This window comes from Euleptes europaea, chromosome 6 (assembly GCF_029931775.1).
Source record: "Euleptes europaea isolate rEulEur1 chromosome 6, rEulEur1.hap1, whole genome shotgun sequence".
NCBI lineage: Eukaryota > Metazoa > Chordata > Lepidosauria > Squamata > Sphaerodactylidae > Euleptes > Euleptes europaea.
In genome coordinates, this window is record NC_079317.1 from 41,665,810 (window position 1) to 41,680,580 (window position 14,771).

General features: G+C 42.7%; 1 protein-coding gene across 1 annotated transcript in view; it reads right to left on the reverse strand.

Annotated features, from left to right (window-relative positions):
* Positions 1 to 786: 786 nt before the first annotated feature.
* COCH (cochlin) overlaps positions 787 to 14,771 on the reverse strand; it is a 39,135-nt gene continuing 25,150 nt past the window's right edge. The window contains exons 5-10 of the mRNA XM_056851862.1: positions 14,640 to 14,684; positions 14,404 to 14,551; positions 8,568 to 8,671; positions 4,800 to 5,026; positions 1,935 to 2,451; positions 787 to 1,064 (exon numbers count right to left, since the gene is read on the reverse strand). Of these exons, the coding sequence (XP_056707840.1) occupies positions 889 to 1,064; positions 1,935 to 2,451; positions 4,800 to 5,026; positions 8,568 to 8,671; positions 14,404 to 14,551; positions 14,640 to 14,684 (1,217 nt within the window). The 3' untranslated portion in view covers positions 787 to 888. The remainder of the gene's footprint in view (positions 1,065 to 1,934; positions 2,452 to 4,799; positions 5,027 to 8,567; positions 8,672 to 14,403; positions 14,552 to 14,639; positions 14,685 to 14,771) is intronic.

The following is a 14,771-nucleotide window of genomic DNA, read 5'->3' on the forward strand; positions in this document are numbered from 1 at the left end:
CGCTTCTTGCCTCACCTGGCGCCCTGGACTTTCTAATATGTCCAAAATGACACACTAAACTCTGGGACTACTACATTTCCCACAGTGCAGAAAGTTGCAGTACTGCAAACATGTATGAGCTGCTGAAGGAAGCTGGAAGTGGGGGAAGAGATAGCAGCCCTATCATGCTGCACACTAGTTTGGGAGAGGAGTAGAAGGAAGAGGGGTAGATTTGGGGGGGGGCAGACTAACAGAAACAAAAAAACTGTTTTTGAAAAGAAAACATAGATTCTCCACCATATACACACCCCTTACTGCTTGGTTGAAGAGGATAAGTATCTTCAAAAAGGGCTATTTCCCCTCCCAATCTAATAACTAAATTGATAACCTCGCTTGGCTGCATACAACTCTTCCTAAAAGGCACCACAGTAGTTCCTATACAAATGCTGACAATATGTTTGACACCCACGTACTCACCAAAGCATTCTTGTAATCACTGCTGACATTTTAGAGTAAAGAATTTTATATGGTAGAGGAAATGTTATCTGATATTATATTCCTTTTAACTGGAAAGATTTAAGAAGCTAATAGCATTTAATTCCAGGAGCAGCTGTGTATTTTCTCTATATACATAAAATGGATAACTTTGACTATAACTTTAAACTTTAACTGACAGATATTAAATATACATATATGAGGGAAGCTTTGGGACAAGTTCTGCATTACTTATCTAAGCAAAACTTCCAGGGATTCCAGTAGAAGTTTTGTTAGAAGAAGGCAGAATAGTAGCCCTTTGTAGGCAAACCCCAAACTTTGCAACTTTGTGTGCTAGAACAATATAACATTTGTACCATAAAGAGAACTTGGTTTTCCTTATGTAATTTAAAATGATCTTCAGGAGCCTCCCATTCACTGATTGGAGTCCAAGAAATCTTTGCATATGGCTCGAATAACATCCGGAACGATCTGCTCCAATCCTGTAAACTCTCTGGAGAAGAAGGTGTGTGTTTCCTTTGGTTCAGATGCCATATCCCTTAGATCATCCAGTGGGGCCCAAGCAATGCCGATGGAGAATACAGTTATACCTGCGAAAAATTGATCAAGGGGTATTGTTTAAAAATGTGTTTGAAGTTTAAACAAATATGAAAACTCTTAAGTTTCAAATTCCACAGAAGTAGCTGTGTTAGTGCACTACAATATTGTGGCTCCTGGAAGACATAGGCTTTTTATGCAGAGACGTTTTCTCGCGGTCACCCTCGCTGATTGCTTTGGGGCTTCCTTTTGATTATGCATGCCTTTTCTGACAAAGATATGCATAATCAAAAGGAAGCCCCAAAGCAGATGGTAAAGGTGACCGAGAGGAAACATCCCTGCATAAAAGGCCTAACTTAAAATACTTTTCTATGCCTTATTAAACTGTTAGTTTATTTATGGTGCCACAAGGCTTTCTAGGTTTGTATTTTCATGGGGTCTCTCAAAGAACCTGTCAGACTTCTGCTACCAGTGGAATGATGTTACAGCACCAGGAATAAAAAAAAAATTTTTGGGTCCTGAATTAATCTTAATGACTGCAGTGTCCAAATAAGTAATGAGGCACACTGACCCAGAACACAAAGAAATGTTTGTGACCTTCAAGATGATTCTACAATAGTGTATATAGCAACTAGGAAGAAATTTCCTCTTGCATTCACGCCCACTCAGACTACAAGCATTCTGAAACAGAATTTTCCAGAATGTTACTTCTCTTACCCCAAGGAAGCTTGGGAACTGTAGTTATCTCAAACTTCTTAACATACGAATACCAAATTACAATTGCTAGGCTTGGGGGAAGCCACATCAATCAAACTTATTTAAATCTGGCTTGGTAGGTTTCATACCTAGGTGTATGACTGCAGTTCTGTGAACACAGATGAAAAAGCATTAATTAATTTTTAATTTGTTCCAGATTCATTTACCTGCTTTTTGAGCTGCAACAGCTGGCCCTCTGACATCATCGTAAGACTGGCCATCAGTCAAAACCACCAGGAAGTCCTTGTTCGGTCCATTTCTCACTGGTCCAAAAACATTTCTGGTTGTGTGTGTGATGGCTTCTCCAGTAGCAGTTCCACCACTCATGTAACGAACTCCTCGAACAGCAGCAATAACCCTCTCTTTTGTGATGTAGTCTGTAAAGCTGAACTCAATGCGTTGGTCGTAAGTGAACTGTACCACTGCTATTTTGGAACCGATATCTGTGATCTCAAATGCTTTGGCGATGTTACTAATAAATTCAAGCATAAGACGGAAGTTACTGTCTCCAACACTGCTGGAACCGTCAATCAGGAAAGCTATGTTGACTGAGTTGTAGCAAGTCTTGCTGCAGAGCATTTGTTCATGAGCGCATAGTTTTTGAATGAGAGGTTTCACATATTTTGTAGTACCAAACCAGGAGGGTATGTTGTAGGAGAAGAAGCCATTGTTTCGACAGACAGCCTGTTTATAAAACAAAACAAAACAGCTATGGATTTTGGGACCTCTGATTTTCTAAGGTTGCGTCTATATGGGGGGGGGGCAAATGCCCCCAATGTTGCAGCAACAAGTGGGGAGGTAACGGGCAATAACAGGATCTGCACACGGCTCTTTTTGCTTTGCCTGGCACTTCTGTCACCTCCTCCTCCCCCTTTCCTTTGCATTGCACCTGCAAAAGTGCTGTACAATGCCAGGCTGCCCACAGCCCGAACCCCCCCCCTTTCCTTTCACTGTCTCAGTCCAGCATGGATTGTCTGGGAAAGGGAAAATGGCCTTCTAAAGGCTTCAAGGGGGGAAATCTTCATATGGGAGCAGCCAAAATCAGAGGTTTGTGTATGCGTGTACGCACTTTGTTAAGCATGGTGCTTATGTCTTCCCTTGACATGTTAGAAATTGTTCATTTTCACAGCATCCAAAGCACAGTATTTAGAAATCTGTTGAAGTTACCTGTGACAGTTGTTCATCGAGTTGTCTTCTCTGCAGGTACACATTAGGACTGTGCATGTGCAGGCCAGACACTCAGAAAAAACAGCTTAAATTTTCTGCCTAGAGACAGAGCATCAGAGCCCTTCCCCTCTGGAGCATCCTAGTGGCCCTTTTCCTGTTCAGACAGCCATGTGCTCCCCTTCCCTCAGTTCTCCTGAGCTGCGGCCATGAGTCTCGATCAAGGAAGGATGAAATGAGAGCTCACAGCGGGGTCAGGGAGGGGGAATGTGTGCCTGCACAGAAGGCAACTCAATGAACAACAGTTACAGGTAAGTGCAACACAGTTTTCATTGTTGTTATTCTGTGCAGTCCCACATTGGGAGATTAGCAAGCTAATTTACCAGGAGGTGGTATGAACCTCTCATTGGAAGAGTGATTGTAGCACTGCTCTCTCCCTTCTCGTATTGGTGTTGGCCTTTTAAAGGAGATGGAACGGGTGATCAAGAGCGCAGTGATGGTATATGAGGAGGGAGGTCCTCTGGTTCTAACTGTATGGGCAGTTCCAACAACCTCAGCAGTTCCTTTGAAACCGATTGGTGCCATTCCTTATGCTTAGTTTTGGTCTTCTGTTTCTTAGAGGTTTGGAGGAATATGGTAGGTACTACTTCATGTGACCTTGATTGTCTCAGGTTGGTTCCAACCTCGGAACTGATGGAACCATGATTATTGATGATGGGTGGAAAGTCACTTTGACTGAGGAACTGATCTCATGGCTGAACGATGGTTATGTTTTGCTGAGGCAGATGAGTTAACTGCTGGTTAATTGGGACTTGAGAAGACCCTCTCCCATACAGCCACCTTGAGAAACACAGTTGCTGCGGGAAGCACAGTTGCTGCGTGCCTTAGGGGTAAACAGTTGGCAAAGCTGCAGACCACCACAGTGTCCAAGCCCAGACAGATTAAAACATAATGTGTGCTCGTCATTGTGAGTCATTTTTGTCCCACAAGAGGAACTTTTTTTAAAAAATAAGGCCTTCTGAGATATCATTGAAGGCAAAAATTATAGAAGAAAGATCTTGTGTGAAGCAAAATACTCACAGAAAGCCAAGAAGAGCCATCTTCACAGAGTGGTAGTGGAGAATGAACTGAGGGAAGGGGAGCACCTCCCCCTGGAGCATGTGGCTTTTTGAGTGGGAAAACAGCTGCTATAATGCTCCAGAAGGGAGGGGCTCCTCTGGTCTGTCTCTAGGCAGAAAATTTAAGCTAAAAAAATCTTCTGAACAGCTGGCCTGCACATACGCAGTCCCAGTGTGGGACTGGAGAGAAGATTGGTAATGAACTCTGGGAAATGTGCTACTTTCCCCAGGTATCTCACCCAATCATAACTACTGTAATTGCTATATAGAATTTGTCATAGGCTTGAGTTGGACATTTACTCTATCAAAATTAGTGATGGGACCCAACTCCCTTGGCATGCCTGCACTATCTCATACTGTTCCTTTTCTTAAACTTCTCAGCTCTCAGAGCCTTTAGTTGACACTGCCTACGGGCAATCTCTTCAGGCTACCTTTGATTTTTCAGACAAAAAACTGGGCTTGCCTAGTGGAGGTGCCTCACGTGGATGGGGCTTTGGCAGCATACTATCTGCTTGGCATGCACAAAGTCCCAGTTTCAATCCCTGGCATATGCAATTGGCAGATCTAGCAGTGGTTGATGTGACATGAAAGATCTTGGCCTGAGACCCTGGAGAGCAACTGCAAATCTGAGTAGACCAAGGGTCTTATTCAGTATAAGCAGCTTCATGGGTACAAACCAAGGCCATGTACATGTTTGCTGCTTATGTTGTTAGGGACAGAATGGAAACACTGAGGAAATTCCCTCCTCACCTTGTCAACAAAGGCAACATCTTGAACCATCCCAAGTTCTTCAGGTGCAGGTTTTGCAACGGACACAATGAATACATTAATACCAAATTCTCTGGCCACTATGCCAGCTTCTTCAATATCATCTGATGGCCAACCGTCTATGAAAACTACAATGATTTTAGGAATCCCTTTGCGTACTCCATTTTCTGCAGAGAAGAATCTTTGTGCTGCATGCTTCAAGGCTTTTCCTAATGGGGGGAAATGTAGATTTTTATCATTATTAGCTTTCATTACTGTTATAAACACAATTTTCTCTGTCTCTACCAAGGCGTAGTGGTGTACACCAAGAAAAATTTTGTTACAATTTTGGATCCAGGATTTTTTTTGGGGGGGGGGACCTTTGCCATAATTGCTGGTTGTCAGGTAGGACATTACACGTTTCAGTTACAAATCCATGTCATTTTGGGGAGGGGGGCTTCCAGATTTTTGGGACCATTATTTTCAATGGGAAACAAATTTGAGGGACTGAGGCCATCTGTTTTTAAAGATTATGGTCCCAGCTTTGCAGATCATAGTCCTTCTTGTAATCTAATGAACTTTCGGCATGGTGAGAGCCAGCGTAGTGTAGAGGTTAAGAGTGGTGGAGTCTAATCTGGAGAACCAGGTTTGATTCCCCACTCTCCCCATGAAGCCTGCTGGGTGACTTTGGGCTAGTCACAGTTCTCTCAGAACTTTCTCAGCCCCACCTACCTCACAAGGTGCCTGTTGGGGGTGGGAGGGAAGGCAATTGTAAGCTTCTTTGAAGCTCCTTACAGTAGAGAAAAGCAGGGCATAAAAACCAAATCCTCTTTTTCCAAGTTTCAAGTGAATTGGACAAGGTACCCCCAGCCATCCTTACTAGCAGGAAAAAATTCTGGAAAAGGGCTTTGCCTCCACAAAGTAGGGAGGGAAGGAGAAGGAGTGAGCCAGAATGGCAGCTCTGCCATTATTCCCTATGAAGAACTTTTTTCAAGGGGGCTGGAGTGACTGCTTTTCTACCAGATGACCCCAAAAACTGCAGAGGAGCTAATGCTGGCTGTCCACTAAAGACTCCCCCCAAGTTTCAAGCAAAGTGGACCAAAGGGTCCAATTCTATGGGTCCCTGACCATTGTGCCCCTAGCCATTCTAGCTGCAAGGAAAAAGGACTCCCCCCTCCCAAAAGGAAGGAAGGAAGGAGAAGGAGCAAGCTAGAACTGCAGTTCTGCCCAGCCCTGCACCCCAGGTTGCTGCCTGGGAAATTTGGAGAAATAAAGAAAAACAAGACACCTGCGGCAGCTGCTGGTAAACTGAACATGAACATGAAAACCTACACAGATTTTTTGGTGTGTGTGTGTAGTGTAATGTTGAAGAATCCCAGATTTTTGTAACCATTCTGGAAAATCACCATCCTATCTAAAGGGATGCATACCAAAATTCCCAAACCAAAAACATACACAAAAATCACTGTTTTGGGTCATCACTATGATTTCTGAAACAGTAAACAAATCTGGGATTCGTAGGCATTAGAAACACACATGTTTTTCGTGTTTGGGTACTTACCATAAGCAGCAGGCATCTTGTTTTTCTTTTATTCTCCTAATTACCTAGGCAATGACATTTCTCCCTTCCAACTTGACCCCTGCAAAGGATCAGGAAAGTGCTCCCAGCCAGTCATCATCAGAGACAAACCCCAGATAAGGAATTTTTTAAGGCCTGCAGCTGCTCTTCTGAGCCAGATTACATTTTCAGAGGCAAAAGAGACTCCACCCACTTCATTAAATAGCAGTAGTAATTAAGTATGAAGACATGCATATCATAGCAATTGGATGATTGATCCATCATATGCAATCACAAACACACAGTCTCTTTTTTACATTTTAAACTGTTTTCAAAGTTTGCAGTGATGGGGTAGGGCATTTTTCTGCACAGGAAGCCTTCCTTATTTTATGAAAGGAGACAACAGAGCACAAGGAAGAGTGGCAAATGGAGACTTACAGGAGAAAGGTAAAATATATGTATAATTCAGTTGCTGTCAGAGTACATAAACTGGATGGGGCCAGGAATTTAATGGTGGCAGCCAGTGCCCTCCTGCTTGGCTGCGCTCCATTTCCCCCATAGGAAAGAATGGAGAAAAGTGTTGGGGAGGCAGATGTTTCAAAAGTCTATACCACTGAACCTATTTATCCATTGAAACTTAGGGGGGGTCTTTAGATTAGAGGAAGGTGTCTTTAGATTAGAGGAAGGTGTCTTTAGATTAGAGGGAGGCATGGACTCTTGCAAATTTGGTGCCATTATCTTTAAAAACAACTGTTAGAGACCCCTGGATTTCCCCCCAATGAAAATAGAGGCCTGGGAATTCCATGACCTTGGGGGGGGGGGAAGTGAAGGGAAGCATGAATTTGAATCCTGAACTGGTACTACCCTACCCAAAAAACAAGAATGATAAAGGTGTCCTCAAATCCTGGATCCAAAATTATAATTTTTTTTCTTGGATCACTCATCTATTGGTATCTACACCCGGATGAATGGTTCTATACAATGCATTATTTGAATTACAAGGCAACTTCTTGATTTTGATTAATTTAGTTTTTATTTATTGACAGTCCTGAGATTTAAAATTGTTGTGGTCTATGTGTGTTTTTTTATAATTGTTGTTTTGTTTACAGTGTAAGCCGCCTTGAGTTCCGCAAGGTAGAAAGGTGGCTAATAAATGTTTTAAATAATTATATACACTTCAGAAGGACAATTTGAGGGGTCTAACCAGATGTTACATTTTACGTAAGTACACTCACAGGTCGGGTCTGCCTGGTTAGAGCTGCTATTGCTCTTGAAGAGGATGAGCGGGATGACAGGAGAAATCACCTAAGCTCTCTTAACACGGTTGTTCCTTCTTCCCAGCAGTGGAGCTGCCTTCCAAAAGGGCTGTGGTACGCAGCAGCCTCTTTGATTTATAATGTGAAGAATGGCTGAAGCAAGATTGCCCCCTTTACCCACATGCAGCCTTAAGAGCAGAGCAAAATCAGTCATGGGAGGTAGGAGGGATGGACAACGCAGCCCCCGCTTATTCTCCCAGTCCCATCCCACAACTCACGAACCCATCTGTGAGCCAAGAGGGCAAGATTAAAGAGTGCTCTGGAGTTGAGGAAGGGGCAGCAGTGCAACTCCAAGCCTTCCCTTCCCAGTCATCAGGGACTGACAGGAGAATCAGATGGTGGGAAATCAACAGGGCCTGCGGGCTGCTGTCTGACAACTGAGGAGGGGAAAGCAGGCAACAGGGCTGGCGCTTCCCTTTATCATTTCCTAAATGGTGTGTGTATGTTTAGCAGCAGTAGTGGGTCTAGGTCTAACCAAGTGAACATGACGCTTATGAGTTCCCGTAAATGTACATGTGTAAAATGTCAAGTCTAGTTAGGCTCATTATGAACTCTGACTGTGAAAGCCTTTGACAATATCTAGTTAGGCTCTGAACAGCTTATTTCCATATACAAATGTCCTTTGTTAAACAGAGCTATATATTGTTTGCCAGCTTGTTTCATGTACAAATGTCCTTTGTTAAATATATTGTATTCCGACTGCGGAGTAAGTTTTTTTCCATCTAGAACAGTAATTTGGGCCATTAACCATTTCAATGCCAGGTATCTTAGAAGGCAGCAGTAGCCTTTCCATGTACAGATAGGTCAAATGCAATACCATGTTATGCCAAAGAAGATAAACTACATACCGGTAGTTCTTAACATTCTTATCTTTTGCTTTCATGGGCTTATAATTACCTGTATTGGAATTGCCTCCTCTGAAGCCTATCTCTTTTATGGCAAATAAAGCATCTTTTGCTGTAGTGAAGTTTTTCAGGTAAAATTCAATTTTGGGATGCTCACTGTAAAAAAAAAAAGAAAGAAACAGAACAAATTGTAAAGATGGCCCACATTTTCCTTTAACAGACAATATTCAATGTGTTTGGAGTTCACTTACATAATTTCATTGATTAAAATCTTCTGAAAACTAATTTAAATATGTTTTGACTAGACTGTTTTCTTCTGCTTTCTATATACATTAGCAAGTGAAAAACAGCACACCTAAAATCACTGATGCACCTGATTTTATGCATATTTATTCAGAGGTAAATTCCACTGAGTTCAATATAGCTTATACTTAAGGAAATAGGTGCTTGCCTGCCACCTTAAAATCATGCTTTAAAACGACCCAGCTATGATTCACTTCTATTGTGTATATAGTTCCCCCTAGTGGAAGGTCCTAATCAACAAGCACTTTGAAGGAACCCTTGGGGGATGGGAAGTGTGTGCAATCTATAGCTCTGATACAGAAATGTGTCGTCCCCCCCCCCACCACCTGCGGATATCTTAATCCATGGATCAAGGCCAAACTGACACTAAACAGATTTTCCTGCAAACTTGGGGGACCACTCCCCCCAGATTTGCAGAAAAATCTGAACTCTCAAAATAAATATATATTGAGGGGTTTAAATTTCCTCTAAAATAAGAGTTTGTTCTCTGCGCAAGCACAGAGAATGAACCTACCTCCAGCGTGTTTGTTGGTGGCTGCAGCAGAGCCTGGGAGCCATACCGGGCCCGGCAGCAGCTGTGGCAAAACCCAGCAGCTGCAGCGGGCCCAGTGGCAGCTGCGGGGGAGCCTGGGAGCCGCGGTGGGCCTTGTAAGAAAGTCAGGGGGGGTGAGATGGGATTTCCCCCCACAAGTCTTGGAGGCCCACAGTTGTTCTTCTCTATTCCTATCCAGCCCTTTTCCAAGTTAGTCATTTCCTAAGCATAGGTAAATTGCACAGACAAAGCAGGAGGGTTGGAAAAGGGTGTACAAAACAGCCCATTCCCTTTAAGGGCCTATTGCATGACCTGCGCATGTGCTTGTTGCACACTTGTAAGAAGAGCAAAGTGCAAACACTTACACTGTTGAGCCTTCTCAGAATCCTCGATGATGCCCATGAGAACAGGGCTTGAATATTCCAGTTTTGTACTTTATAAAACTGTGTTAAGTTTTAAAACATACCTGGAATGAATTTAAGTTCTTTGGTTTTTAGGAGTCTTGCAACAAATTAGCAAACAGTGTTGTGTTGTACATTGGCTCTCATTGTCCTAGGTGAAACCTTATGCAAGTACCAAACAATTTCCCTGGGAAATACTGTCCAACCCCTTATTTGATTCTGCCAGATTTAGGAGACCAAACATTATATTTACAGTGTTAATCTTTTAACTTCTCTGTCCACGGTCTGTAGAGGAAAAAATCCTTCCATTCCCCTTCAGCATTTTCTGCCTGTGATCTTCCCCGGGTGACTCACAACTATACCTAACAGCTGCTTTGTTTTCCTACTACTCCCACTTGTCGCATTGTCTGCGTTCATGATCTGTGTCGGTAGAATAAATTCTGTGTGAGCCTTAGGGTTAGAAGTTTTGCTGTCCAATCTGTGTTGATCCTTGGGTATCAGAGGCACAGGGGGCTGTTAGGACTTATGTCACCTTAACGGCAGCCCACAATGTCAATAGACAGAGTGATGAATCAAATTTTGGTTTTAAGCAACTGGGAGTTCTGTAGTCAATAAACCCCAGGTCAAAATGCTGAACCTCTTTGATATTTAATTCCCATCCTAAAGCTTCTTGCTTCATTGAGAGTTGGTGTATGCTTTACTCCCGTTTATTTTTCTGTCAATCTATGAAAGAACTCTGACGTCAACCCGGAGCCTAGGCCTTTTCCATTGTGGCTCCCGCTCTGAGGACAGGCTCCCTGGAGAGGTGAGAGAAACCCCAGCATTGGAGATCTTCAGAGGATGTTAAAAGACTTGTTCATTTGCCAGGGCTTTTCATGGGGCAATGAATAGCAGGCGTCTTTGGGAAGTCTTTGGGTAGAGGTTGTTTTATTTGGTTTTAATCTGTAACATTTTAATTATTATCTGTAAGCCATTTTGAATCGAGTAAAGACAGAGTGCAAATGTTTCAATAAATAATAAATAAGTTTCATTTATAAACGGGATTTTTATGCCAGTGTCCTGCTCAAGGAAGCTTATGAAATCTGAGAAATGGTTTATTGAACTTGTAGCTATCAAAAGAAACAACCATTTTGCAAGCAAACCCTCACAAAGTGGTGTGAACAGTAGTGTGTAAAACTATTATTCTGGTTTGTGATAAGATTGCCAGCTCCGGGTTGGGAGATTTTGGGGGTGGAGCCTGAGTAGGGCGGAGTTTGGAAAGGGGAGGGACTTCAATGCCATAAAGTCCAATTGCCAAAGTGGTCATTTTCTCCGGGAAACTGATCTCTGTCACCTGGTGAACAGTTGTAATAGCAGGAGATCTCCAGCCAGCACCTGGGGGTTGGCAACCCTAGTTTGTGATGCTTGATTCCCCCCCCCCCGCCATAAACTGAGAGTTTCTATGGTCCAAGAAAAAATGGAAATAAAAAGCAAAAAGAAAGAAACAAACAGTGAATGGAAGTATCAAAATGTGTGTGTGGGGGGATAAGGGAAGAGATCTCAACAGGCATCCAGAAATAGTTTATTGAAATGGTGAGGCAGAATAACAACATATAAATGTTCCTAACAGAATTCTAAAATATATATTTTAAACAAAAAAAGGGAAAACATCTTTCTTGAAGATATATGGGGCACAAAGGGTGTTGGGAAAGGGCTCAGGGATCATATTTTCCCTGCATGTTGATAAATGCCAGATTATCTCCCCAAACCATATCTTTACTCTTACTGGTTCAAAATGCACTTCTGCACTTAAAAACACATGTCTGGTACTGTACTGGAAATGTTCAAGTGATTAGGAATGGAGGACTAGCAGGCAAGGAAAGGGTTAAGCTGCCCTCTCCTCTTCATTCTAAATTCTCTCCCCTCCTCATGTTTTTTTGTTTTTTTTTTAAGGCAGGGCTCTTTGCATATAATATTTTCTCAGACTTTGAACCCCAGGTATTTCAGATGTGAACCCTTCTCCGAGGGCTATGAGAACATCATTTTCCAGATCAATTTAAGAATAAAAATAAAATATTCAACAGAGCATCGTACTATCTGTTTATTCATGGAAAGGTTTTTGAAGTGCAGCTTGTGAAATTCTGCTGGGGTGTGTGTCACTCTCAGAAACAGAGTGGGAGACACAGTAGGGAATCCACATTGGGAGAATGAATCGGCAAAAATCACCCTCCCCACCTGCGCCAATGGACATGCCATTGTGTGGACAAAACAGACCTAACCCTTTGGAACCAACCCTATGTGTTTATATGGATGTTTTCACAATTGCTGTTCAAAATGGTTAACTCTCATCATTCATACATTTCAATAAACTTTGTTCATACACCTTCTACCACAAGCAACATAACTATATCCTTTGGTCCTAAGTCAGAAAGGCAATTTACTGTTTTCTTCGCTCCATAAGACGCACTTTTTCCCTCAAAAGTGAGGGGAAATGTCTGTGTGTCTTATGGAGTGAATGCCAGCTGGGCGCATGCACGTCGGGACAGCGCGAGTCACGTTCCCTGCCCCGACGGCCAGCTGGGAGGCGGGCGGGGAGCATAGAGCCAGCTCGCACCGTCCTGACGCGCACGCGCCCAGCCGGCTCTGTGCGGCCCACCTCCCAGATGGCTGCTTGCGCCGTCCCGACGCGCACGCGCAGCTCTGTGCGGCCCTGCCCGCCTCCCAGCTGGCCTTCGGGGTGGGCAACGCCGGCTCGCACCGTCCCGACATGCATGCGTGGCTGTGCGGCCCCGCCCGCCTCCCAGCTGGCCGTCGGGGCGGGGAACGCCGGCTCGCGCTGTCCCAACGAGCACGAACCCAGCCGGCATTCACTCCATAAGACAAGTTTTTAGAGGAGGAAAACAAGATTCTTTGTTTTCCTCCTCTAAAAACTAGGTGTGTCTTATGGTCAGGTGCGTCCTATGGAGAGAAAAATACGGTAACTAACTCAAGGTATGCTATTTCCAATTCAAGTCCTGCCCCACCTTAATCTCTTAAATATATTTTTTTCCACCATGGTTGATCCTTCAATCCAAACACTTGTTTTGGCTCTGCAAAAGTTTTCAGAACAATTACTCATTTTTGGAAAACAGAAGACACTAATTCCCTTGGATGAAAAGTTTGTGCTGCAAATGTGGTCAACAAGTTTATTTGGGATCATTCTTTTCTGGTTGAAACTTTTTATGTGGCAACTCATTATCAGCATAGTAACAGGCAGTATAAGTTCTTCCAGATGTTTTGGACACTTGTGTTCATGTATTTTTAAGTGCTCATTTTCACACATCATTCATACAGTAACCATCATTGTTTTGTTGACAGGTAGTGAACATTGCAGAGTTCATTACTTAGTAAAACATTTTTGAGGAAAGAGAATGAAAACCTCCACTTTGATTCTCACAGATGTTTCAACTTTGAGAAGAAAAAAAAGTTTTATAGCCCCCTTTCTCTTCCTTTACCCCAGAAATGAATGCCAGAGTAGTTACAGCATTGGAAATTTGCCATCACGCAAGACCAGATGTAGGCATGTTAATGAAGATCCCCAATAAACTGAAGTAAGTGTTCAAAGCTAGCAGAGTTGATCTGCAATGCTGCATTCTATTCCAAACCATTATACTAATCACAGATGATAGATTTCTTTTTAACTGATGTATCAAAATGAATACACTTTCTAAAGTGTCCCCTTAAATGCAGGACAATCACAGCTTTGGAACAGCCATCTATTGGAGCATGTGCTGGTGAATGGCCTATGTTTGTTCCATACTACAGCCTGGCAACTCCTTGCTAAAGTGAAATATAGAATTATTTCTGCCTATTTAGTCCAATGTTTGTCTACTCTGCAACTCTACTGTTTGCCATACAAGCAAGCATAATATTGTGTATGTGTGTGTGTGTGTGTGCGCGCGTGCGGAATCTGGAATTGTGAAAACTTCAGTTGCTGTTTAACCAGCAGCAACAACAAAAATAACAAGCTGTAGTTCTTCCAGCTGTGCAGAAGAACTTGGAAAATGTGTGACCAATGTCCGGAAGAGATCCGAAAACAAAAGAAGATCTGGCAGAATATGCAGGGGTGCGGATGCAGGGCTTCAGTGATGAGCACAGCTACCTGTTTTCTCAAATGAGTATTGTCTTCTGTCCTTGTCTGCTACAGCTAATTTTACGCTCAATCTGCACATCATCCCTCTGTAATCCTGCCCCTTCCTTTCCTCCCTTGCCAGCACTAAAATAAATCTAGACACAAAAAATCTGATAGTGTTCACAAACCAAGAGCACTATAGCCATATTCTGAGATAATCATGCCTCTGGCTATCTCTGGATAGTTAGTGGATAATTATCCCACACTCTGTGCACTTTATAGAGACAGGAAGTTGCACTAAAGTGACAATAGCAATTTTTACATTCTTACTCTTTATTTGCAGTTTTTTCTCATGTACTGCCTGGGTTTCATTCATTCTTCAATGAGTAGGGCATTGTTAGGCATTGAATGTGATTTCAACTAGAATAGCATTTAAGAGCTCTTTGAATATGTCGACCACAATCATCATATCTGTATTACTTGCATCACACCCTAAGCACAACAGTATAAGCTCTAGCACCCAAGAAGGAGTGATGTGCCAAAGAGGACGTATTTCTGGTACCTGGCTTGTACAACTCCCACATGTGGTCCTTCAGATCCAACTCCCAGCATCACCGCTAGTTTCCCAACAAAGTTCTTCTGCAAATTAAATCTACGCTGCCCAATATTGTAGCTTCCATCAATCAGAAAAGCAATATCCGCTTTACAGTCTGTGAATACCCAAGATAGTTAGATTAACTTAAGGGTAAATTAACATTGGGGATTTGTTTTGCTTGGCATGGCTGTACAGTTTCCTACCTTGGTTCCCAGACTTTTTCAAAACAGGCTTCTTATGCCGTTTTCCTAAAAAAAGGAGGAAACATCATGAATTATTTACATGGAAGTAACTTGAACAATACTGTGGCATGAAATAAAAGCTAAATGCAGAAG